We start from the raw sequence: 27154 nt of genomic DNA on the forward strand, positions 1-27154 counted from the left end.
AAATATGATCATCGTTCTTTACACCTTTATACATATTATTGCTTTCATATTTATTGGTCTATTTAACTTTTTTTATTAGTTTTTAAAAATATGCTAAAACATTGGAAATCATGTAAACCTAAGATTAGGAAGGAACACAATCTCGGTAGGTGTAAATATTTATTTTCAGATAATCACCCTAGATTAGTGATAAAACAATAAATAATACCTTCAAGAAAGTTACTACCATTTTTTGAGAGAGAGACGGTGGTCCTCTCAGGTGGTGAGGGGAATTTCATTTTTATAAAATAACATTTTAGAATATGGCTGAAAGTGAAAAAGATGCTACGAAGACAAATCCTCCGACAAGGTTTGAGGTGTATTGTAAAAAACTTGGTATTAATTCGAATCTTGTAATGTTAAAAGTAACCCTGTTCATAATGTATGGAGGTGAATATAAAAGGTAATATGATGTATAAGTATTTTTCTGGATAAAGTCTATAAATTAATGTCTTTTTTTTTCCAGCCAATGCATCGTTAATTCCTTTTTTGACAATCCATATGCAAAGCATAGGCTTAACAGTAGAAGAAATTGCTATAGTCTACCTGGCATTGCCCTTAACAACATTTTTAAGCCCTCCTATTACAGGTAAGTAATAATTATGAATATTTTATACTTGTAAGAATATAAACGAACATCATCAAAATTATTTTTTTAGATTGGTTAAAAATATATCTATATATTAAGAATAATGAAAAAAATATGTTTTGGAAAACTGGCCATTACTTTGAAATAACTAATACATTACAAAGTACTTTTCAAAGTTGGCATCCCTTTTAATGGCAATTGAATTTTTCAGAACCTTTCAAAAATTCTTTTTTGACTACACATAAATTGTTATTATACCACCATTTTCTCAAGTATTCTATTCTTAGTTCAAAAATGTTCTAATCATGAGTTTTTAAAATCATATAAAATTGGAAAAAATTATTTTACTACATAGAAATTCTTTCTTTTTGTTGTGTGTGGTTTCCAGAAAAGTTTTCTGACTCACTTAAAAATTGAACAAACCAGATTAAGACTTGCTGAAAAAACAATTACATGTTATTAACTTAGAACTTCCATAACTTAATATTATAGTGTGTGTGACAAAAATTCACAATTTTTAAAAAGTGCTATGAAATTTAATGAAATCACTTTTGATTCATTACAATTTTGTCTATTAGAGGTTCAAATGGTCATTATCTGCTAAGAATGTCTAGTTTCATTATATATATGTATGTATATATATATATATTTTTTTTTTTTTTTTTTAGGTTTTCTTGTTGATAAGTTAGGACACTACAAATCAGTTGTAGTAATTTCACTGGTTCTAAATGGTTTATTTCATCATGCTTTGGTGCTGATTCCACAGATGGAAATTCCAGGTGAAGTTCCTATTGCATATGTACTTAGGCATCCTGAGACTGGAAAAGTTGAAGTAAGAACTTATTCATTTATTTTATATCGATTATAAGTGTTTAACAAGAAATTCTAAGTCATTGACAATCTATTGCTATTTCTTACAATATTTTCATTCATATCACGTTATATCGATAAATTAATACTATAATAATAATTTTTTATAAATAAATTATCAACATTTAAAATTAAGACTTAAATAGCTTATCAGTCATAAGTAGCGACTGATTTGTATACAATAAAAGCTCCTTATATATGCAGCAAAATATATTAAAGTATGTAAAGAAATATATCATAAACGCTTTTATTTTTTTATCTAATATAGTGATAAAATTTTTCCGAAGAAGTACTAATTAGTTTTTAAAATCATAATAATGTAAAATAGAAGATTAGGAAGAAAAAAAGATTAAACAAAAATTGTTGGTAGTGTTATATAAGCGTAATTATTATTAATCTGAGAAACAATATTTTTTAAAAAGAATTACTGAAAGGTTAATATTTAAAATTAAAATTATTTTATTTTATCTGTTTAAAAACATATTATTATATTTAACAAAGTAAGTTGTATGTTTTCTGTCCCTTAAAAGAATTTTATATTTTGAATAAGACCTTTCAATTTCAAAGGTTCCTATGCTCTAAAAACAATGGAGGAATGATGGATTGAAACTTACTGATGGGAAGCCATCAGTTGATCAATGCTTTTATTTTATAATAGGTATATTAAATATAACAAAACAATAAGTTATACATGTATATATAGAATTAATAGATGGGTAAACTCAATTATTAATCATATATAAGAAATTGGAGGATTAGATTTTATTTTATATATTTTTTTTTACAATGACTTTTAATTCATGAGCAGAAATATCATTTTTTTTTATTTTAACATACTCCATAGATTATTCTGTAAACAGAGGTTATTTTGTCACAACTGGCTTGGGGACAGTCTGATGAGGAACCCAGAACATAACCACAGTTTACAGTACAATCTTTAGAATAAGTTTAATTCAAAATAATATCCAAAAAATTTTTTTTAGATAAACCTCTATCTATCAATACAAACAAGCGGTATGACCAACTACTTTATGACTGCGTTATTAGGAAAAATTGATGTTATTGAACTAGTAACAACCAATACATTAAAAAATATGGAAAGATATTATGGTTGTAAAATAATACTCTTAGGAATAATTAGTTTTATTGAATAAATCTGGATTATAATCACAATAATCTAGATTTATTCTATAAGTCATTAACATTAGAAAGTTCCTAACTGAAGCATAATAAAATTATTGAAATTGAAATCCAGGCTTTGTGTTAATTAGCTTTCTTTCCTTTTTTTTCTATCTTCTTCAGACAAAATTGAATAATTGTTTCATTATGTTGCTTTGATAATTTATTTTTAACTCTTAGCTTAGTAATAATTGGCTTTTAAATATTTAATTAATTTTCTTATTAGAAATAATAATTTATCTTCTAAGGAAATTTAGTTTTTATGTTACATTGTATTATAACGTTAATATTAATACCAATGAAAATAAATATAAAGTAGTGATTAATATAAATACATCATAAACAAAAAACTAAAATATAATAATATAAAAGATTTAATTGCTGTTGTAATACTTTCAAAGGATGATATTTTAGTATTGTAATATCATCAGTGAGCTCTCAATAACTCCAATAATACATTACAAAAGATTAAAACGTAGTTTTTTCATATATAACATACCATTTTTCCCCTTTCTTTAAAAAAAAAAAAAAAAATAATAGAAATATAATGCTTCTAACAAGTTTTCATGCAATGATTAGTAATAATGTATAATTTTAATTCCATTCAGTACAGATAGCATATTTAATTATATAGAATCAGAAAACCTTTAAGATATTCTCAGCTCACTCATCTAGTAAAATTTCAAGTCAAACTTGAAGTAATTTTAACTAATTTGTTTCAATAGGTTCAGATGTAAAAATATTTTTAAAAAGATGATCATAATAAGTATACCACTCCTTGAGGATGTGTAGGCTTAATCTGGCAATTTTTTCAAAATGGCCACAGTATATTTTTAGGTTTATACCAAGTGATTCCTAAACTATTATTAGTGGTTTAACTATGTACATTAGTAAAAATAAAGGATTAAATTTTTAAAGAATCTAAGATTTTAAAGAAAACATATTTTTACCCGATTATGGTGTCTAGTGCTAGTGTAGTGCATTGCATTTAAGCTTATACCTAGAAATCCATTTGTAATGAATGGATAACAAATTTTTCTTTTTCATTAAATTTCTTATATCCAGAAGTAAAAAGTCTAGCTATTAAAAATTTTCCATAATAATATCATTAAATGCTTATAAAGTAGTTTAAAATGACATTTCAGCTACTTTTAATACTTTATAAATTGTTGCTAATAAACCTAAAAATATACGGTGGCCATTTTGAAAAATCTACCATATTAGGTCAATCGATCTTTAGGGAATAGTAAACTTTTTACTATCACGTTTTTCAAATATTTTTACATAAGAATCCATTAACAGATATTAATTTATACTTACTTCTAGATACGTTTAAATTTTAATATATTTTTACTGGACTTCACTGTTAGTTTCTTAACTAAGCTCTATGTAATAGGAATAACGGAAACCCAATAACACCTGTTAGATATACACTCTGAATAAATTATATATAACTCTAGGAGCAATGAAATAAATGTTTGAAGATTAATATTTTTTCTGTACATTTATACACAAAATCATTAACTTAAAGTAATATTATATTAATTTAATTTATACTTAATATGAATTCCTGTAAGTTGAAATCTTTAAAATAATTTTTATAATAAATTTGGAGGTTTATGGTGTTACAACTATTGTTATTATTTTTTTAATTAGAGTTTTTAAAATTTATATTAAATTTTCATAGATATATTTTTTTTGTTAAACTTCTCTTCTACATCTATCAAATTGATATGTTCCATAACTCTAATGTTGAAGGTAGTGATTTATCTCATTACTGTTTAATATTTACCAAGCCTACAACCCTTAACATAACAAATTGTGTAATCTTGTTTTCTTTAGATTAAGATAAGACTATTTTTAAATATTCCCAAAAACATAGTTATAATTTATTTCTTAATAAGGATGTAAAGTTTACTTTAATCATGTAATCAATTTTATAATTTGTTTATTAGGTCTGGTGGAGCCCATGTCCAAGTAGGGAATGCCCTGAAGAAGAAGAACTAAACCTAGTATTGGATGACTGTTTGGATTATTGCCCTTTGAAGAATGTAACTTTGAAAAAAAAAAATTTGCTAACAGGTGTTCATCAGAGTATAGCTGTTAGGCCTCCAACATTTTTAAACAGTGGAAATGCGGTACTATATTAAATTCTAGTTCATATTAAAATTTGTATCTATTTTCAGTGGTTATTAACACAATTTACAATACTTAGTTGTATCATAAGGAACTCAGGCAACTTTACAGCTAAATTTTCTTGCAGTGGAAAATATTTTTATATTTTAATTTGATTTGGGTAAATACAAAATAAATCAATTTCAGTTAGAAAATGTAATGTATCAAAAAAAAAGAGAGAAAAAGTTCTGTAAAATAAATTTGAGAAAAATAAAATTGAAAGTTTTGATAGCCACTAAATAAAAATAAAATCAATTTCTGTTCTTAAACGAATGAGTTATTAAACAATTATTATTATTAATATGTATGTCTTAACTGTTGAGAATTTATTGATTAATTGCCTGTTTTTCACCACCACGCATAAACAGGACCTTTATTTATCCATGTAGGTATTTTTCAGATTCATTTGTCACAGATACAGAACCATTTTTTCATTTTCAGTCTCATAGGTGTCAATTTAGAGTCACAAATAATAAAACAAATTATTAAAAAATTTGGGTTTAATGAGGTCCTAAGAATCTTTTTTCTCAATCATCCTAATTGATAATTAATTATAATTTGATTTTAACAATTCCCAAATTTTGATAGCAAAAAATACAATAGAAACAGAAAAACTCAAGGTTATATGTACACTGATAAATTAAAAATAAAAATATAGAAATTTAATTGGAGTATAAAAATAAATTTCAAATTTAACAAAATGTTATATGTATATATTAAAGTTGTGAATATGAGTAGAAATAATTAGAAAGTAAACAAATGAGGAAAGCAGTTAAGTCTTCCAAAATTAGGTCCAAGTGTACGAGTGAGCTAATGCCAATAATTATTTTAAAATTATGAATTTTTATTTTCTGGATTATCTCTATAGGAAGTTTGGTGAGTCAATTCCTAAAAAAAATTTTTTTGAGGTTAATGACTTCCAATTTAATGCAATTTTTATTAAAATTATCACCACATGGTACAACGTTTCGGGACCACTGTCCTATATTCATACACCTTAAACCTCATAATTTCTTCTAGGGAATCATGTCACAATTTGTGCATCTTCACTACTCCTTAGCACAGCCATCACTCTAATCACTTTAATAAAAATTTCATTAAATTGGAAGTCATTAACCTCAAAAAATTTTTTTTATGAATTTTTATTTTATCTGATGAAAACATTTTTATGGATGTATTGTGAGTTGAGTTTAATCAGAGAATAATAAATAGATAAACAATTTTTTAAGGTGAATTTTAAGTAGATGTTAATAGATTATAAGGAAATAGTTATTAATTTCAATATAAGTACTGAGGATAGGGCATAACTCTGAAACATTAAGTCATAAACTTTTTTTGTCAAAAATATTTTTAAAATATTACATGGAAGATGTTTCAGATGAATTGATTGAATTTGGTTTTGATCTTCCAATTAATTTCAATTTATATAGATTGTATATTAGATATTTGTCATTTTTCTTTTTTACTTATTCTTTAGCTACAAAAAAACTATAATTTGCTTAAATCAAACCAAAACCAATATCAAAGCTTCCAAAACATCTGTCAGATGGAGAGGGAACTCAGAATATGATGGAAGCAATGAAGAAAAAGAAACAGATTTTTGTAATATAGCTTTTGAACAATTCGATCCATCAGAGTGTTGTTTATTGACTCCAGAAGATTCATATCGGATTTTAAATTACCAAACAAACAATCTGAAATACTTGATTTCTGAGTAAAAGGGTGGAATCTACTTTGCGAGAATACTAAAAAATTATTGTTTTTACTCATTATTATAAATTTAAAACTATTTTTCTAAACATAAGTATTTTTTAATGATATTACCTCTCTTATGGAAATATTTGGTAATGAAGATAAACCTGCAGAGTTGCAATAGTCAATTGATTCCTCCAAAGTTAGGCTTCTGCATAATGGTCATGAAGTTCTTTAGTACCTGTGGCTCACTTTTGTAGTATAAAATAAAAATAAGAAAATTAAATTCATATTGAAAATTTTAAAGTGTAGTTCATGAATGGAATATTGGTAGTAATTTCTCTTATTATTGGTCTGCTGCTTGTTTACACAAAATACTGTTATTTTTTGTTTGGGTAGGGATAGAAAACAAATTGGAAAAGAATGGCTAAAATGCAAAAATAAAAATGCGTTCCTTTTTCTTTTTGTGAAATTATAATTTTAATGTATGAATGATTTCTATATTAAAATAGTCAAGATATCTAATTTTAGAATGTAATTAACCAGTTTAAAGAAAAACAATAATTGGCATTACTACGAGAATAAATTATTAACATGAAATTTAAAATAATTTGTTGAATTGATAAACTAAAAATTGTTACCCTAAAATTTTAAATAGTTTGTTTAGTTTTATTTATCTGAATCAAATTATTCTGTTCAGGTGAGGAAATACATTCAGAAATCCCTTTTTATTTTTTCAACAATTAATTTTATTTCTTAGTAATCAAAACAGCATTAACAAAACATTTCATTAAAATTTCAAAATAAATGATTTCATATCTCAAATATCAGGTATCTATATTAAAGAATTTTAATATTAAATATTTATAAAAAAAAGGACAAAGGACATAAAGGACGTTTTTACATGTCCAATAATAATAATAAAATATTGTAACAGTTATAAAACAGTGGTTTCCAACCGATGGTCCGCAAGATCCTTGGGGTTGGCCATGGGATATACCAGCAATACAAATTTTGTGAGAATTTATTGTTAGAATTGTTGAATTCTAACCAACCTATCTTAAAAAGAAGTTGGGTCTTCCAACTTATTAGTTTGATGAGTTTGGTTACTTAAGGTCATGTAGGTATATAATGCTGATTAATTCTTTCATTTGTTTCTTGTGTATCTCTAGTTGAGTGTGTAGAATATATATATCTTCATTTTTACCATAAAAATTATGATAAAGTTATTATTTACTATGAAAATCCAAAGAAAAAAATTTCTTAGTTTATTTTTATTTATAATAAATAAATATATCTAGATTTTTTAATTTTTTATTTAGGCTGGCTGTGCTATAAATCCTGGAAAAGATGGAAATACCAAAAATCAAGTACCCACATGGGGTGTGCTTGAAGATCTTAGATTTCACTTTGAAAAACAGAAACACAATCATACATCACTGTGCGTTATTATTGTTATTGCAGTTTTTTCAATAATTTTTTGTAGATGATAACAATTTTTTAATTGATGAACTAAAATTATAGTGGTAAGAAAAAAGGATCCAAAAATAAGAACAAACCAAACGGCACTTCAATTATTAAAAGCACTGAAAACCCAAATCGTTCTCCAGCTCTCATCAATAATACAACACCATCTCCTGAAGAAAAGACTGCTTTATTTGTTATTGATATGCACGCAGATTTAGGAGATCCAAAGGAACATTTAGGTAATCAGGATTTCAATAGTACAATAAAGTATACAAGTTTAATTTAAATATATACCTTTTTTAATGTGCTACTGTATTATTTACTATTATGCAGGAATGGAAATAGAAGAAGATGAAAATGAAATAGTTACAGACTTTCACCAACATTTTGATCGGGAATTAATTATAGCTGCCGGAATAAATTATACAGAACTTTTGGAGTCAGATCTTCGTTGTGGTGGCTTCGTTATGGCCACTAATCTCACTTATAATACATTAAAGGAATTAGCTGCTGATTGTATGCTACAAGTATGTTCTTTCAGGTAAAGTTAATTTTTTCTTTATTTATGATAGTTGCATATCCTTTTTTTTTTTTTTTTAATCTTTTCATTTTATATTTTGATAATGATGCGTTTGTAATTTACCATTAAAAATCAAGGTTTGGCAAGAAATTTTTATATTTATGTAACAACAAAGGATTGCTAAAAATAAACAAATAAGAAAAAATTCTAGTTTAGAGATGCTTATTTATGCTGTATGGGAATATTTTTAATAAAATTGGTTTTGTTCTTTTTTTGCTCTTACATGAGTGTTGGATCAGCTTTCAGAACAACACCGATGTTTCTAATGAAAATTGGTACAAACGTATTTTGTAAACTTGTGAAGGATTTCTTAAGGTAGGTCCACTATTGTCCAAGCTGGTCAAATGAATGTTACAAGTATAGGCTTTCAGTGTTTTTTTTTTCTTTCTTTTCATCTAACATTACATACCGCCCACAATACTCATCCAATACCAATTTTGGAACATATTGGGCCAGGCTGGACACAAATTTGTTCCTACTTTCAGAGGTATATTGGCCAATATTTATAGAAAATGTGGTCATCATCTGATTAGGGCAGAGCCAATTTGAAGAAAATTGGTCCAAACATATCTTATAAATTAGGCGTGTATTATTATTTTAGAACTAATATACTGTGAGGGACAGAGTTATGCACCTGGTCAAATATGCATCTTGTTCTGAATTTTTCTGCTCTCCGTAGAGTAGATTAAAAAAATTATGCTCTTCAAGTTTTTAAAACCTTGTTTAGTGATTCAGTCCGAGAGCTGTGTTTTACCCCTTATGCTTGGGGGATAGAGTGGACTCGGTGATCCTCAGGTCGAGAGTGTAAATGTGATAAGTGCTTTTGTTTTATTGTTATATTAGTTTAAAATTTTACGCTCATTTTTTCATGTACATAGTTTGATTATGTTCATTTTATTTATCTTCTGTGTATATACATATAGATATTTTTATTTATTTATATATAATTTTTATTATTATTTTTTTTTTTTAATTTTGATATGAATGTGATCATTTATTACTATTACTTATTGCTCAAGGGTGTGGCTGATTGTAATATTTATCAATAAATAAACATTAGAAAAAACTTTGCTTTGAACAACATTCTCCTTCCCAACATATTTTCCAGTCTTTGATTGACAACATGTTCACTTACAGTTCAGTTGTATCAGGATTGGACAATGTTTGTTATGCACCTTTTGAATAGTTTTCTGATAGGATAATTGGTAGGATTACTTTGTCAAAATTTTCTCAAAACTGAACGATTCTATGACAAATGGGTGTGTAGACTTCTCTCATTCAAACAGTTCTGCAAACTTTAACAATCAGAATATGGCTCAGAACCTTTTCTAAATAGTAAAATGGATATCAAAGATTTGAATAATGCAATCTCTGAAAAAAGGCCTTTTTCCTGCAGGTTTTGATTGTGTATGCCCTTTTTCTAGCTACCATCTACCTTATTCAAAATATTATGTAACGATTTATTGAATCTTTTTTTTAGAGTCCTTAAGATTACCGATATTAACTAATTAATGAATCTTGTTCCACATATATTTTCAGTACTTAAGAATACTAGAATTGTTCACAATTTATTTTTAATGCTCACAATTCTCATTTGATCATATCAACAGTTCTTGAAATAATGTTTCTTAGGTATTTAAATAAAAATACTAATTGAAGAAAGCGCATAAGAATATTATTTAAATGAATATGGTTTCAGAGAGGGAGGTCCTGAGGTATGTCCACCAGACTATAAAGAATCAGAGGAACATGTTTTTTGGACTTATTTTGTTCTTCGATTTCTCGGTACAACTATGAATTCAGCATCAGTGACTGTTATGGACCCTATTGCATTGACCATGGTTCAACACTATGGAGGAGAATTTGGTAGAGAAAGATTGTTCTCTATTATTGGCATGGCAATTTTTTCTCCAATTACTGGATTCTTAATTGACTACTCCAGCAGAAAGCTTGGTAAAAAAATGTATAATCTTAACTTGAAGCCTGCCTTAATTGAATGACTTTTGTTAATAAACTCTTCTGTATCAGTTTCCTCAATATATAAAAGTATGTTTTAATTAATATAAGAGCGATTCAAACACAACGGACAATTTTCAAGTTTCTCTTAAAGAAAATGATTTCAAAGGAGTTTTAGTACTGTTCTACTTCCCATGCTCACTTTAATCCTTATTGCTATGGCTTTCCTAAACTGGCATTTTTACATGCAACTATATCTAAACTTTATTTTCAAACATCTGTTGGGAAAAAAGTTTTTACTCAGTTAAACTCTTAATTGGAAGTTTAAAAATTGATTTCAATTATTTTTTTTTAATTAAGGGACACATTTTGGAATATCCTTCAGCCTGTTATTATAAGATAAAAATTATTTCAATTATTTATTTTTTTTCAAAGGACATATTTTGGAATATCCTACAGCCTGTTATAGCAAGATAAAAATTATTTTTCTTGTTATAACAGGCTGTAGGATATTACAAAGTATGTCCTTAAAAAAAATTATCATTGTCACAAATAAAACAGAAACAAATGATAGTGCTTTTATTGACAAAGAAATTCAATCGCCTGTATTGACCTTCTAAGATTCAATCAACTTTTGTTTACTGTTCAGATTTCGTAAAGAAAAACTGTTTAATTATAATTGTCCTTTCTTCGGTAGTATTTAAATTTTTTTTTTTAATTGAGTAGAATCAATGCTATTTTGATTTGTGAAAATTAAAATATTATATAGTTTTTTTTTTGTAAAGGGCTATTCATAAGTTAGTTTTCCATTAATATAATATCATTAATAGTCACATTAGATAATAAAATAATTGATTTAGTTTCTTACATGTGGCAATCAAACTTTTAGTCAGTGTCTAGTCTTCTAACTAGTTAAATGAAAGGAAAAATAATAAAGGAAGATTGCTGATTGACCGTGTGTATCAATGAATGGAATATGGTCTGGGTGCAGTCAAATAAAACTCAAATAGTAATAACTATTTTAATTGAGCCAATGTTTCGCCCCACGTTGTAGGGCTTCGTCAGGTTTAAAAAAGATAGTTAATTTTCGTTATTATGTGACGTACTCTACTACCAACTACCATCCCCACTCCTCCCAATACAAATGGGTCATTCTGACTTTGACTTCCATCAAAAGAGGTATAAATTCTGTCTCATTCATTTTCATTTGATTTTATTCTTTTCCCTTATCATCTCTTAATTTGTACTTTCTTTAATATCTCTTCTCTTATTTTATCTTTATCTTTCTGTTACTGTTACCATTTTCATTTATTGTTTAACCCTTTAATTTTTCTTATTAAATTTTACGTTTCACTGTATACCCCTGTTATTTTCCTCTATTTTTTTTTTTCTTTGTAACTATGTCAAATTTTGTATCTTTTTTAGCCCTGATGAAGCCCTGCAACATGGGGTGAACGTTGGCTCAATTAAAATAGTTATTACTATTTGAGTTTTATTTGCCCGCACCCGGACCATATTCCATTCATCGAAAAATAATAAAGTATCAAGATTGTTAACCACGTGAAACGAAATTAACAATAAACAAAATTCAAAGAAGTTTTCAAAATAATTTTTAAGTAAAAAAAATAATTTGAAATAAGATTGTATTTTCTAATCATATGTAAAGAAGTTTTTGAGGAAATATAAGATATTAATATAATTATTTTATTTTTTCAGGTTATACCGATTATTCATATGCGTTTTACAGTTATTCCTTTCTTTTGGGTTTGTCGGCATTTTCTGTAATGCTGATGCCTATTTATGTTAAAATACCTGCTGATAATATTCTTAAAGATATGTTCAAACTTCTTAAAATGCCTCATGTTATTATGTTCATATTATTTTTATATGTTCTTGGTAATTTTTGGGGATTTTTAGAATCCTATTTATTTCTCTATTTGAAAGAACTTGGAGCCGATAACTATTTATTAGGTAAGTATTAATTTAATATTCTTAAAAAATATAAAACTATATTAACTGACCTGTAGAGAAAAAAAAATCAAAAAAAGTGTTTTAGTTAAAAAATGTGTAGTATATATTTTTCTTATCTTTAAATTTTAAATTATATATTTTCTTAAGTGGAAGTTGAGCCAAGAGCTTCAGGTTTCGTGCTAATATAGGAATCCAGTAATTAACAACTGGGGGTGAAATGGGTGCCTGGACATAAAGGCATTAAAGGAAATGAGAGAGCAGACTACCTAGCAAGGAAAGGATCTGAGTATGTTCCTCTCACACCTGACCCTATATGTGGAATTAGTCTCAGCCATGCGAAGAGGCATATCAAAAATATTTCTGAGAGCAAGGCTGGGTTACTCTGGAGAAATACCAGAGGGATGGAACAATCAAAAATGTTCCTTAAAGGACCCTGCCCGAAAAGAAGCAACTGCCTTCTAAATATGGATAGGGGTATCCTAAGATGGGTGACAGGACTATATACAGGACACTGTCAGTTAAATAAACATCTCTATAAAATGGGACTGATAGAGTCCCCTATCTGCAGGTCCTGCAGAAAGGAGGAAGAGACTGCCTATCACATCATGTGCAAATGTGATACAGTGGCAAGAACACGATTCTTCATCTTTGGTAAGGATTGTATCTTGGATCCCAAACTTTGCGAAACTGTGGATCCTTATACAGTCGTATAATAGGCCCTCTGAGGCCGCGGTGCTTCTTGGCCGGTTTAAAAAAAAAAAAAAAAAAATTAACAACTAAGCTTACCCACTTCTTTTTACATAGTATGATTTGGTTAATACCTGATTTTTTTTTTAAACCCACAAAAATTATAAATGGTTTTACAAAATCGTTCTGGAAGAGTTAGAGATTAAAATACTGGTAAAACTAATGATTTTTTTTTTTGTTTTAAAGAATTTATAACAGAACGCTCTAATTACTAGAAAATTGAATTTAAAAAAAAAACAATAAAAAATGGAAGCAAGTAATTTGGTATTAGTATCAGGGATATCCTAGAATATTAAAAATACAAAAGTATTCTAGGATACTGTTCAAAATGTATTACCAACTAAACGTACTAATTCTATAATAATTCCTCACGTTTTAAAGCTACGCTTCCCAACCATCAGGTCATTTCTATATAATTCCATTTCGGACATTTTACCGCTTTTCTCTCGTATTCAGTCTCGTTGTTTACCGTGCTGTTGTAATATTAATTTTTGCAAGTGTAGTAATTTTGCTTGTTTTCGGCATATGAAAAACCATAATGTAGAAGGAAAAAGAAGATTCTAAAATGTTTGGGTTTCAGGTGGAAAAGGCCATGAGGACGTATTTTTCGTCTTTGTTTCTTCCTTGAAACCGAAAATTATATAGTTCATAAATTTAAAAAGTCTATGTCAAGAATAGATCACAATAAAAGGTAGTTACGTCTCTGTAAGAGAGACGGGAGTTCTCAATAGAACCAATACATCGATAATGAGTGAAATATCAATCAAACCCAATACATCGATTATAGATAAGCTGATTTTGGCTCGTTTCTACAGTTTTACTCAACGATTGCAGAAAAGATTAAGGAATACTATGACTGTTTTGATGTTGATTTGGTTCATAAAATCAAATCATTATTAACTTATCTTTACTGCCTATATGGTTTATTAATTTGCCTTTATGTCTATTAATGTTATATTAAGTAGGAAATTAATGTACTTAAATGAGTTTTGAAATGATGAAAAAAAAAATTCTAATTCACTGGCTATCTTGGAACTACTGTTATTCCCTACTGTATATATAATATGTAATTTCTGTGTATACTGTATGATTAGTATAGTAAATGTTAAGGGGAAAAAAAATGAAAGAACATTTACTCTTATTTAGAGAAAAACAAGAGTATAAGGCATTTAGGAATAAGTTCAAAAAGGTTTGTTCATTTTGATTTCATATTAAATATTTTAGGATAAATCACCTTTAGTTTTATTTTTATCTTAAATTAGAACACATTTCTTGAATTTTTAACATTATCTTTTCATAGCTTTGTTGCAAGGCTTGAAATTAAAAATTAATTTTTTTCTTAATCAGTTTCATTTTCTATTATTGCGGAACTAGAACTTTTTTAACTTTTATTTAAAAAAAAAAAATTGAATTTTTGTTAAAGAAATCCATTTCACTGAAAAGGAAATAAAAAAAAAATGTAATTTTACTAGACATTCTTTGAGTTTCTAACAAAGGAAATATAACAATGAGGTAATCCATTCAAAAGAAATTATATCTGTTATCTAAGCCTACTTACTACTTATTTTTCTTTTGTGGTAAAACTCATTTAATTGGTATTTATTACACTAACTCTCTTAAAATTGTTAGGTTTCTTCCTTTTTATTTAAGAGAGTCATCCTGTAACTTGAGCTCAAAAACTTCTTTTTACAGGAATTTATAACTTCTTGTCTAAACTAAGCTATTAAAGAAAAGTGCTGACTTTATGTATATAAAAATTAGGCTTAAAAAAATAAAAGGAGTAGAGAAATTGTCATATTTAGTTTAATTTTTTTATGTTCTGTTGACTAATATAACTTATTTTAAATATATTATTTCTTTTTTTCTTAATATTTTAGAGATATTTTTTAAGAACTTAAATCATAAAAGTTTAACTTTTATTATAAACAAAAAAGTTCATTGCAGCTTTTATTGTTAAAGTTTTTTATGTTAGATTTCCTTCAAAAATGGAACTTTATCCATGGTATCCACAGTTACTGCACTCGAAAATTTACACATTATTTTTATTAATACATTGGTATTTAATTTATACAGTTCAAAATCAGTTGTTTGTTTTATGTATGTATCGTTTTGACATTTAGAGAATGTTTTTGTATCTCATTTTTGATTTCTACATGCTAAAACCTTTTTAGTACAAATAAAAAAAGTGAATGTTTTATTTTAATTGTAATATTAATAATTACGTTTGGTTTATGTATTTGATTTTTTCTTCCATACAGTGAATTTATTAATCTTTATACATTATATTATTTTTTTGTTGGTGAAGAATTATTTTTAATTTTATTTATTTTGCCATTAGAGCTACTTCCATGGTATATAGACATAACGTAAACAATAATTGAAAATTTCAGCTGTTTTTTTTAATATGTTTTAATACTCTTTTCCCTATTTATTAGTGATTTTTACTATATAAGGTCATGACCTTTATTTTAGAAGTCTCCTTGCTATCTGATTGGTGTATTTCTTCACGATAATTTTGATGTTATATTTTAAGAATAAAATGTTTCAGGTGTGACAGTTACAATTGGAACACTGAGCAGCATTCCATTCTTATATGGAGCAGAAAAGATCACTAAAAAAATTGGCCATGTTAATGTGATTGTCATCGCTTTTTTTTCACATGCTCTTCGTCTCATGGGCTATTCATTTATTGAGTGAGTATCAAACATATAATTCTGAGATTCCATGCTTTGAAACTCAACTTTTCATACTTGGTAACTTTCATACTCATAAAATTTTTTGAAAATGTTCACGGTTTTTCTAAACACTATTCTTGTTCCAATAGTTTTTATAGTATAGAATATATATGGATTGTTAAAACTGGTCTGTATGAATAAAATATATAAATTGCCTACAATAGATTTAGATACTGGACTGAGTCCAAGGATCATTAAACATTTTTTCTGAGTTGTTGAATGGAGACTAGTTATTCTTTAAGTTATAATTTTATACTAAGAATGAAATACTTTTTTTGATATGAATTTATAGTTTCAACTTAAAGGAAATAAATTAATCACGTTATTCGAGAGATACCTGAATTCTCGTCTTTGAGGGTATCAAGTATTGCATGTATAAAGAAGTAAAGAAGTATAGGTAAAAAAAAATTAAAATTAATGTTAGGAGAAATTATGAATGGCATGATGGTAGGGTATGTCTCTGTCAGACCACTCTCTGTTGTGGAATTTAGAGAGGGTTTTATGACAAAAAAAAAAGAATGTGTGTTTCTAACGGACGCCAACTGCCAACTGAGCCTCGGAAAAAGGAAAGCCTCCTGTCCATGTCAGAGATGCAGTGTCACCATCTACTGATTACAATAACATTTACAAATCAAATAATAATAATAATTTTCTATAACACTCTCCCCTTCCTATTATTGATGTGAAGGAAGTTTTGATTTTATTTTTCCTGTCTCATTGTTCTTGAAAAGTGGAATTACTAATGTAAGAAAAGTACTTGATAACCTGTTAAGTATGTTCTGTCACTATTATTAAAATCAATTGTGCATGATAGAAATTATAACATTTTTCTCTTTCCTACTGAATTTAAAAATTGATATTATTCTGGCTAACCAATACATATTATTTTTTACCAACTACCAACAAAGGGATGTCTGCTGCTCAACCACTTAGTTTTCTTGGGAGACAGTATACATCAAACTACAGCCCCCAACTAGATAAATACTACTTTTCTGTTTGCTGGGTTTCCTAATATTATTAGTTATTGTGAAGCAAAAAAAAAAACTTATTAATCAGAATTTAAACAGTCTTCATCTAGCATTCTATTCATTCAGCTACCTTGATTCTGACATGAAAATTATATACTTATAAACACCTAACCAGTGAATTTCACATATCATCCATTGAAATTTATTTTTATTTAGTTGAAAAACTGACTAGGGTTTGTTGGTGATTGTTACAAAAATTTCTAAAGTTTGAAATTAGTTTTTCTATTTTTTTTAAAACAATTTCATTGCAATTCCTCTGTTTAATTGATGTCCTATTGTTAATTGTTAATTTTCATGCAGCAATGCTTGGTGGTGTTTTCCATTTGAAGCTATGGAATCCCTATCTGTACACTTGATGTGGGTCGCAGCAGCTACTTACTGTGCTGTACTCGCTCCAAAAGCTCTTCTAGCCACTCTTATTGGAATCCTGGGCATGGCTCACTTCAGTCTTGGTGAATTTTAATTTAAAATAAATTATTAAAGTATAATAAAATAAATAGTTGTTATGTATTGCTATTAACACTTTGAAATAAACTTCATTATTTTAGGACGTGGAAGTGGAAGTTTCTTTGGAGGCTTTCTCATTGGAACTGTTGGGGCACGACGAGCTTTTAAAACTATGGGGTTGATCGCTTTTGTTGGAGGAATTATCTATGGTCTTATGCATTTCTTTTGGCTTCATAAATACACTGAGACAATCGAAAAAGAAGTTACAGGTAGATCAAAATAAAATATGCATATATTTTATTAAATTCTATAAGGCTTTTAGAAACATACTCAGAATTATAGTTCTCTAATTATAAACATTTAAGAGATAATTTTTTCATGTAGAAATCGTTTTTTTCCTATTTAAAAAATATAATATTCTATAAAAGACATTAATCGTAGGTGCATTATTTATTTTTTAATTCATTTATTTATATGTAACTAATAATAGAAAGTTTAATCTTTTATCTCAATGAATAGTATTAATTAATTGTTTGTACCATCAGAACCAGAAGCTGAGAAACTGAACACAGAAGATCCTGAGAAAAATGAAAGGGATGTACTGTCGGAGAGTACTGAAAGATTATCTCTCATGATAAGATTTAATCACCGTGGGTCACTAACTTCTCTCAATGGTATGTAGAGATGTAAAATTAATACTTAAGATGTTCTATTGTTTCTTTTGAGTAAAATAGATATTATAATATGGTTCACAATTCTTCAAATTCAAAATGGTGATCAAATTAAAATAATCTTAAAACTTTCCAAAGGTTGACAGCAGCACGATTCTTAGTTTTTAAAGCTCATTTTTCTTGAAGGGATGACATATAGATCTGTATGACTTGTAGTTTGTGCTGTCAAGAATATAGTAGAAATGTTAAAATTATTTTTCCTTATTATAGATACATGAGATAAATTAAAAAATAAATAAATAAGAGTTTACTTAATTGTGATATATACTTACATAGTAATATAATAGGTGACAGAAGTATTTCAAAATCTATAAATAAATTAAAAAAAAAAAAAAATGAAAAGGAGTAAACATCATGTTAGCATTGTTGCAGAGGATAATGCTAAAATGAAACAAAACATTCCAGTCAAATGATTAAAACTTCTTTACTGTCTTTTTTCCAAATACTAAAAGCTGAAACTTAAAAACTATATCCTTAGAGGTATAGCTAAATCAAAATGGGTTCACTCCGCCACAATACAGTACAGCAAAAAAGACCCATTTAAAAAAATGCAAATTTTCCAAAAATAAAGTATAATTAATTTTATAACAGTGCTATTACCATTCTAGTAACAGATATTGCCCCATTGCTTCTTCCAATCTTCATGGTTTCGTGCCAACAATAACATCCAGTTCCTGATTCTTAGAATAATGTTAGCATCGCCTGCCAAACCATCCAACCACATGGCTTTGGTCTCCTCTTGTTTCATGAATTGGCTGTGTCAGCAGTATTTTTGCATTTCTCATTCTGCCATTTAGGCGATATGTCCTAAAAATCTTAATTGTCTCACCTTCATTATTCTAACATCAGTCTTCCTTCATTGCATAGCTCCTGTTTCATGCAATCCTTCCATTCTTCCTTAACTTTTATATCTTGAATAAAAATTTGGCAGAGAACTTTTCTTTTTGAAGATCCAAAGCTGTTTTTGAGTAGCCTTAGATTTTATCCTACACTCAGATCTGTACTATAGAATATGCCCTTTACATTGAGGTTTTATAAAAGTAGACATTAGTCTTTTCAGAAAGTATTCACCTGTTAAGCTGTTTGCTTGGTCCAAAGCAGCATTGGTTGGCTGTGGTTATTCTCCTTCTAATCTCAAAATTGAGGTCATTACTCTGGGTTTTTATGGATTTCATGTAAATAAATTCCTTAGGTAATGAAGCTTAATTGTTGCTGACTTTTCTAGTTTAGGAACCTCTGTTATCTGGTACTTTGTTTTGATCTCATTAACTTCCAATCCAAGTTTTCTGGGTATGCCTTCCAGTGCCAAAAAAACCTCAGTCACGGAATTATGGGGGGTGCCAGGCTGTTTCCTTTTAACACTAATCACATCCGAGGCTGGTTGGGTTTCACATTTAGTTGGTGCTTCGGAGAGTGGGCCTATCCACTCTGATATAGAATATTATCTCTTTGCGTGCACATCTGCATCCCCATCCAGGTGGACAACCTAAGGAAAGTGGCCCAAGGGTGTACAATGCATATGATCTTGAGTAGAGAATGCTCAGCTTGGGTACTGTATGTGGGCTAGTGCAGTGTTCCTCCAACCTGGAGGGACAATGGCTGACTGTTGTATGACTGGATGTTGGGGGCCTCTTTCCTACACCAGAAGACTTAAACATAAAACTATATGCATACCCTTATATCTAAATCCAAATGGGCATTTAGATGTAAGGGCTGATATACAGAACAGCCTAAAAGATCAATGTAAACAAAAATACAAATTCTTCAAAAATAAAATATTGAGATAAGTTACAAACACGACAAAAAAGAATCCTACATGATGCCCCACGCTAGCTAATAATTTACCAACACTTATAGAAACATCCTTTACCTCCACTTGGATCATAAACTACACAATAGTTGCACTACACTGCTGTAGCAATAATCAAACCAATAAATGAGATTTCTGATTTTATATTCATGAAATTGGGCAGTGACGTCTCAAGATATTTCCTTCTGTTAACAACTGAAACTGATTGAAGTCAGGGAAGAGGTGGTGCTAGGTACTATTCAATTCTCAACTTGCCGTCAAATTTTCACTATAACTGTTTTTCTCCTCTACACACCAATCAAAGAAAGTCTTTCTTAAAATTATGCTTCTGATTATTTATTCTGTGATGATATTCACTTTAAAATAAAAACTGAAGAAATTATTATGAAATTGTACAGGATAATTTGGCAATTAAACAAAATGTATAGTTATTATATTTTCAGTATAAAAATTAATGTTATAAAATCAGTACAAGATATTTCTAGGTTTGAGAAATAGTGCAGCTTATGAAGAAGATAATATCTGCTTGAAAAATCTAAACAAATTCCGGATACATATAACTATTGACTGTGATGATCAATGCTGCGATAAAGATCTACTGAACAATATAGTTCAGTCAGTTCTTGATTCTAGCAAGTCATTTGGAAAAGCTTTTAGCATTGAAACTAGAAATATGATTAATATATTCACCTATAGTAAGTACTCATTCAGAGCAAATGCATGTGCATGATTTCTTGCATGGATTTAAAAAAATATTGAAAGTATTGCATGTTATAATTTAAATAATTAAATTAAATTAAAATTATTAAATTATTGTTTCAAGATTGTGGATATTTTATGAATGTGCCAAATCCAATGATTGGTAAAAGAAAAATAAATATTCTACAAAATTTGTCAAAATATAATTAAAATGAAACTATACATTTTAAATAAAGTTATAACAGTTATGAGAGAGAACAGTTTGTTATTTTTACAGCCTATTTATTGTATAATGTTCTCTTTTATTGTTTTATTTTATTTTGTCAAAGTTACAGCTACCTTTGACTGCGACTACTCCTAATTTTGAATCTTTCCACACAATTTTATTCTAAAATAAAATTAAATTAACAATTTTTCGTCATTATTTATTAAATAAAATAATAATTAAATCACCATGTTGGTGAATTATGTTCTTAAGAGTGACCATTGATAATACAGAAGAGTACTTTTTATGGTAAAGTTGCTTATTATTATTACTCATGACCTTGATGAAAGGACAGGCTTTGCAAATTATAAAAGTGTTCTTAAAGAAGGTTATGTCAATCAGAGGATTGATTAATTTAGTTTAATTACATACTATAATTGAGTTTTGTTTATTTCTTAATGTTATTCTCTTTATAGCATGATGAAATAAAATTACAAATTACAGTATTCAAGATGCGTCAAGTCCACTAAAAATTTTATCGTTTACTAGTTTTATGATAGTAAAATTAAATTCTGATATTTGATTCAGATCGAGGTGCTGGAAGTAGAAGGAGTAGCTCTAATGAAATTGGCAAAAGCTTACTTAAATCAGCACTTGAGAGTAACTACAAAAATTCTAATTCCCATTTGAACTTTAGAACTTCTTCACCTCAACTTTCGAAACCTTGCAAGGTAAGTAGCAAATTTTAAGACTTTTTTCCTATTTAGTATGAAAACAAATAATTATCTGGTGATTATGGAATGCGTTACTCATGAAATAATTACAATTTTAGGGCAAAATTACAAAAGGTATGTTAGAAAATTGATATCTCCTGTATTCTGGTAGGAATGGTATTATTGTATAGCAACATATTTTTGTGTATTCAACACATTATGAATACAATTTTGCCATATAACATAAATTGAGAAAACAATTGTATTTCATAATATTTTATGAAGTATATAAACATTTATGTTGAGTTTAGAGGGTTATGGTCATATTTTGGATTCAAATTGGAATTATTGTTTGTTTTCCTTCATTCTATTTTCATTCCTAATCAGTTTTTTTGCATCTTATAAGATACAAAATTTTCAGAGCTACAAATTTTTATTTATTGAAACTATTTTTTATACATAATGTATGACAACAATGTAAACAATTTCAGATCATGCAGTTTCTCAGTATTAAAAAAAAAAATAGAAATAAACCTTAAGATAGATATATTTCTAATAGACACAGCCTATTTTTAGTAGCATACTTTAGTATTAAAAATGTTCAATAGCCTTTTGTTTTTTGACTGGAAATTTTGTAATTTGATCTATATGCCAATATATTTGCTGTATGTCCCCTTACGTTTTTGTAAATAAATAGCTTTACTTTAAAAAAAAAAAAAAAAAAAATAGAAGGAACAAAATATTTTGGGATTTGTTTTGGATTACTGAAGTCTTCACAGTTTACACTGAAGAGGAAGGTTTAGTCATTGATTTAAGTTAAGTGTTTGATGTCTGTCTAGAATATTTTCTTCTCTGTATCTTTTTTGCTGTTAAGATGTTGTGAATCTAAGACATTAAAAAACAATGTAAGAGTTAATCTCTGATGTAAAATTTCTCAATTGGAAGATAACTCTCTGATATTTTAAATAAAATTTTGATTCATGACGCATAGATATCGTTAATTTAATTTTTTATATCTTTGTTGTTATTCAATATATCAACACTTTTTTTTTTTATTATTTTAAAATTACAGAGAAATTCATATGAAGAAACACATTTCTGATTTGTGTTTACTATTTACTATAGCCCTCTTTTCAATTTTCAGAATGTCTTAAAAGTTTTTAGTACAACCGAACCTATATTGACTGTGGTTGCTCAATGAACTTCAGATGTTCAATATCCATAGGGATACTTAACATTTCCATATACATCTTTTATTTTTTCTTATACCAACTAAGCAACTATCGCACTATGTTTGTCCAGTTAGGACACTGGCCTAAAGATCTTTGTATGTTGTGTAATACCAATACATCGCTTATCAGTGCAGCTAGAACACAGTTAAAAAATTAATTTAAAATGTGTACTGCTACAACCCATGAAGAGTACAGTACTTTATAAGGAAGTACTGTTACTAGACCAACGGTTGTGTAAGGACCAGTGCAACCAACGGTCAGAATCACACTCGACTGCCAATTTTTTACCCAATTAAGAGTACCCAATTTATGAGACTGGGTGGAACCCAGGAGGGCTCCATAACCCACGGGGTTGACTCATGGCTACAATGTAGCAGAAAATAAGTTTCTGCCCAGCCGGATTCGAACTCAGGTCCTTGGAGTTAGCAGTATTGTGATAGTACCTTTTTTTATTTCAGAAATTTCTTCTTTCTTTTTCTTAGCCTCTTCTAAGTTTATTTATTTTTCGAAATTGTTGTAAGGATGCAGTTTTGGATTAAATAAGGGTAGAGCCTGTCAGAATCTTTTTATTTATTTTGTTGTTTCCTCTCAAGCAGTGGTGCTCTTAAAGACTCATGTATTAGCTAGATTCTTAGTTGAGTAAAGTTGATCTCATGTATTCTATTGAATTGAGGGTTTTTGTATTTTAGTTTACTGTTAGTTGAGAGTAAAGGGAACTCTGGAGTCCATCGGGTCTCCGGGAAACTCTGCCTAGCAGCCGAGGATTTGTGCTGATTCATATTCAATGATTCCAGAAGCAAGGATGGGGTTAATTAATAGTCAAATCATTACAACATTTAAATTAAAAAGTTTATTTTCGAATGGTTCAAGTTTTTTATTGACAAGATCATTAGTCAAAGGTATTGAAACAACATGGGGAATACTTTTTGAATTAAATGTGTTGAATTTACAAGGTTTCCAAGAAGGGTATTTGTTATTTAAAAGTTAAAAATATTAAAAAACAAAGATCTCCAATGAAAATAACTTTTCATGATAAATTGATTATCTGGAAGACGCTCTGGATTCGGTCATATAGGAACTCAAATAGTAAAAAAAGGTTTATCAAGCTTCAACCTTTCGCCTCACTTTGCAGGGCTTCTGCAGGGATTTCCTTAGTTAGCTCACAGTTATTTGATTCTTATAGAGCTCAAATTTTAGCATATTTACTCTACTTTAAAAGGTGAGCATAATGTGTTTCGCATTGTTGGTCGTTTCCGGGATATTATAATGAAAAATAAAGAAAAGTTTGGGTTTTTCTTGAATAAAATATACTTTTGATCGTTTGCCGAGATCGGAAATTTAGATTTTTTAAATGCTAATTCAAACCTGAACTGTTACGGTTGTCATGGTTAAACTAATCACTGGCAATATTTGCGTAGATAAGGGAGCATTGGTTTGAGAAGGTTACTGTTTGATTTTTTAACACGTTCAATATTAATGGTTATAGTTTATCAGGCCCTGTGTCTTTACTGTTTGTATTGAAATACCACAATATAAGAGATGGTATGGCTTATGTTTTGTTTTTCTAAATTACGGTGTTCTTCTTCAATGGGCGGTCATTAACACTAGAAGTGGAGATTTAGTATAGTTCGTGGCAAATTTTCTTCACGTCTTGGATAGCGAGAGTTGACAGGGTTCGTTTCCGTACTTCTTGGGAAGGTGAAGGGAAGGTAGTCGAAAAGGAGATAACTGACAACCCTGTGTTATGGCAGGACTATGTGGAGTTTGAATACCTTTTTTTTTTATTTTATATTCTTCTTTTATATAATAGTGTAAATTTAGTTAGTCAAGTTAAGTTAGGGCATTTAAGTTAAGGTAAAGTCAATCTATAAATTTTATTTGTTTTTTTGTTTGATTTCCTTTTCAATTTGTGTACATATATTTTTTTGTTAAAATTAAACATTTTATTATACAGCTCCGCTAATTCTTTCTTATACATATACACTGATTTTATGTTCCACAGGTTGGTAGGTATCAACCTATATTTGCTGTTTGTCTACATATAAAAATATTCATTAATGGTTATAGTTCGTTAATTGTTTATAGAGGGTTATTCGGTAGTTATAATGTGGGCTTATTGGAGTCATCATATAGGGGTGTTCGTTATTTCCAAGGGAAAAAATAACGTGGCATCTGAGGAGCGATTTATTCTTTATTTTTTTCCCCTTTTATGACTATCTCTTTTATTTTAACTCACCTCCTTCTCAGCGAAGCGTGGGCAAATATAAACGATAAATATATAACTAGAGATAAACCAAAATTTGCGGTTATACTACTTCTCAAAAAATCGGAACTCCCCGATTTTTCGCGTTTGCCCTCTATTTTTTCATCATTTCTTGGTCTATCTTATTTATCCAGCGGCTTTAAGATGGCGGAGATACATTTTTCATTTCAGGTCAATGGAAACCTAAAAAAAAAATAAAAAATGTAATAATTAAATAATTTATATATATAAAAAAAAAAGAATTGGTGATCTTTGGGAGCAGTGGCATGCGCAAACCCCACTGTTCCCGCGCCCCGAATGCCAGAAATGGCAAGGTAGGGGGATAAAAAAATAAATAAAAAAGTCAATGGAAACCTCGCAATCCTTACCGCATGGGCTCACGGGGCACGGGTCCAGGGCTCCACGATTCATTGGGCCCCTCTGTTTTTGATAAATTAAAAAGAATTGAGAATTAATTGAGAAGTATGGTTGGTTAGGAAAGATTGGTTGTTTTATCACTGATGCATTTAAAGAAATATTCTTTGAAGAAGTAATTCATCGATTTTGCTAATCAAAAATTAAGAAAAGTATCTCTTGTAAATGTTAACGTAGCGTGTTGCTTATAGTCCAAATTTGTTCCGAAAATAATTTGAGGGATATCCATGAACCCGATCTCTAATCTGGAGGGCGCCCTTATCTTAATGTGCACGGGGCCCCCACCTGGTTAGAGGACTTGATCATTTTCCATGTCCAAACCTGAGTATGAAATTGTTGAACGCAGGGGTGGTGGACACAAATAAAATGTTTTTACTGTTCTTACTTTTATTTATTTTCAGATCCTCTTTATTTATATATAATTACAATTACAAATATATGATAATACATAGTATATATACATATTACATACTGACTTTGTTTGCCGTATGGCAGTATAAGTTGAGATACAGGGTCCGCTGAAGGCGGTTTCACATTGGTAACATACTAGTTGGGGGCTTACATAGAATGGAGAGGGACCATTCCGGCTGGTGGTGGTGGTGGTGTGATGACTTCAAGCTGCAGAGCCCGAAGTCCTTCCCTCGGCGAGGACAGTGCTACTAAGAGGACAGTGCTTTGCCACCTCCCAGGTCTTGGTGGAGGGGCGATATCTCTGAAGAGCGGGTTGGCACAGGCCTTAAGCCCATCAAAAAATTTGATGTGCCTTCGGCCTATATACTCCGGCACTGAGGGTAGCTGGAGTTCCTGGTGGATGGTGGTGTTTCTGGCCCTCTGTAGTGTAGTTCCACGGACGATTCGCCGGAGGACGGAATTCTGATAACTCTGCAGCTTTTCTAGCGTTGTTTTGTAGAGGTGACGCAGGAGTGGTGCACCATAGAGCAGAGTCGGTCGGATTATAGCCTTGTAGATTTGCAGCTTCAGCCTTAGTGAGAGTTGTGGGGATTTCAGGAGATGGTAGAGCCTGTAGCGCTTCTGGCGGGCCAGCTTAAGTCTCTCCCGAACGTGACTGGAAGGTGAGGTGCCTATCCAATGTGACGCCCAGGTAGAGAATGGAGGTGGAGATCCGCTGGTCGACTTCATCGACTTTGAATGTGGTAGGCAGTGGTTTCTTTCCTGTTTGGAACGACATCACTATGGCGTCCGTCTTTCCAGGACTTACCCTAATCCCAATACTTTTAAGGGCATCAGTGATGGTGGCTGCAGCGTCTTGAGCATGGGTTAGGGCTGTTTTTGCATTGATGCTGGAGGCGTAGATGCCGATGTCGTCCGCATAGGCTGCTAGCACTGCCTTTGGGTGTTCGATGGCTACTATCGACTATGTCGTAAAGACAACTGTTCTTACTGTTTTATTTGTTACGGTTATATAACATAAAACGTTATTACTGTAGCGAGAACAAAGAAGTGAACATAATAAAGGCTTGGCAACTACTAACAAGATTACTGGCCGTTACAACGGCTTGTGATCAAGAATCAATATATTCAGTTTGCCACAGAGCAACATGTATAGAATAAAAAATGAATTTTTATTTCACACTTTAACAGAAATAAGACA

The 27154-nt window shown here is 29.2% G+C and overlaps 1 protein-coding gene across 1 annotated transcript in view; it reads left to right on the top strand.

Annotated features, from left to right (window-relative positions):
* Positions 1 to 222: 222 nt before the first annotated feature.
* The window catches only part of LOC106691568 (major facilitator superfamily domain-containing protein 6), a gene marked incomplete at its 3' end in the record, with an annotated part of 34630 nt that continues 7698 nt past the window's right edge, over positions 223 to 27154 (top strand). The window contains 14 exon segments of the mRNA XM_014437389.3: positions 223 to 429; positions 506 to 628; positions 1297 to 1460; positions 4633 to 4815; positions 7867 to 7985; positions 8069 to 8250; positions 8345 to 8552; positions 10291 to 10544; positions 12264 to 12518; positions 15814 to 15958; positions 17329 to 17480; positions 17577 to 17744; positions 18021 to 18149; positions 21509 to 21651. Of these exon segments, the coding sequence (XP_014292875.1) occupies positions 303 to 429; positions 506 to 628; positions 1297 to 1460; positions 4633 to 4815; positions 7867 to 7985; positions 8069 to 8250; positions 8345 to 8552; positions 10291 to 10544; positions 12264 to 12518; positions 15814 to 15958; positions 17329 to 17480; positions 17577 to 17744; positions 18021 to 18149; positions 21509 to 21651 (2352 nt within the window). The 5' untranslated portion in view covers positions 223 to 302.

Source organism: Halyomorpha halys, unplaced genomic scaffold (genome assembly GCF_000696795.3).
Source record: "Halyomorpha halys isolate HHAL.00 unplaced genomic scaffold, Hhal_1.1 Scaffold2487.1, whole genome shotgun sequence".
Taxonomy (NCBI): Eukaryota; Metazoa; Arthropoda; class Insecta; order Hemiptera; family Pentatomidae; genus Halyomorpha; species Halyomorpha halys.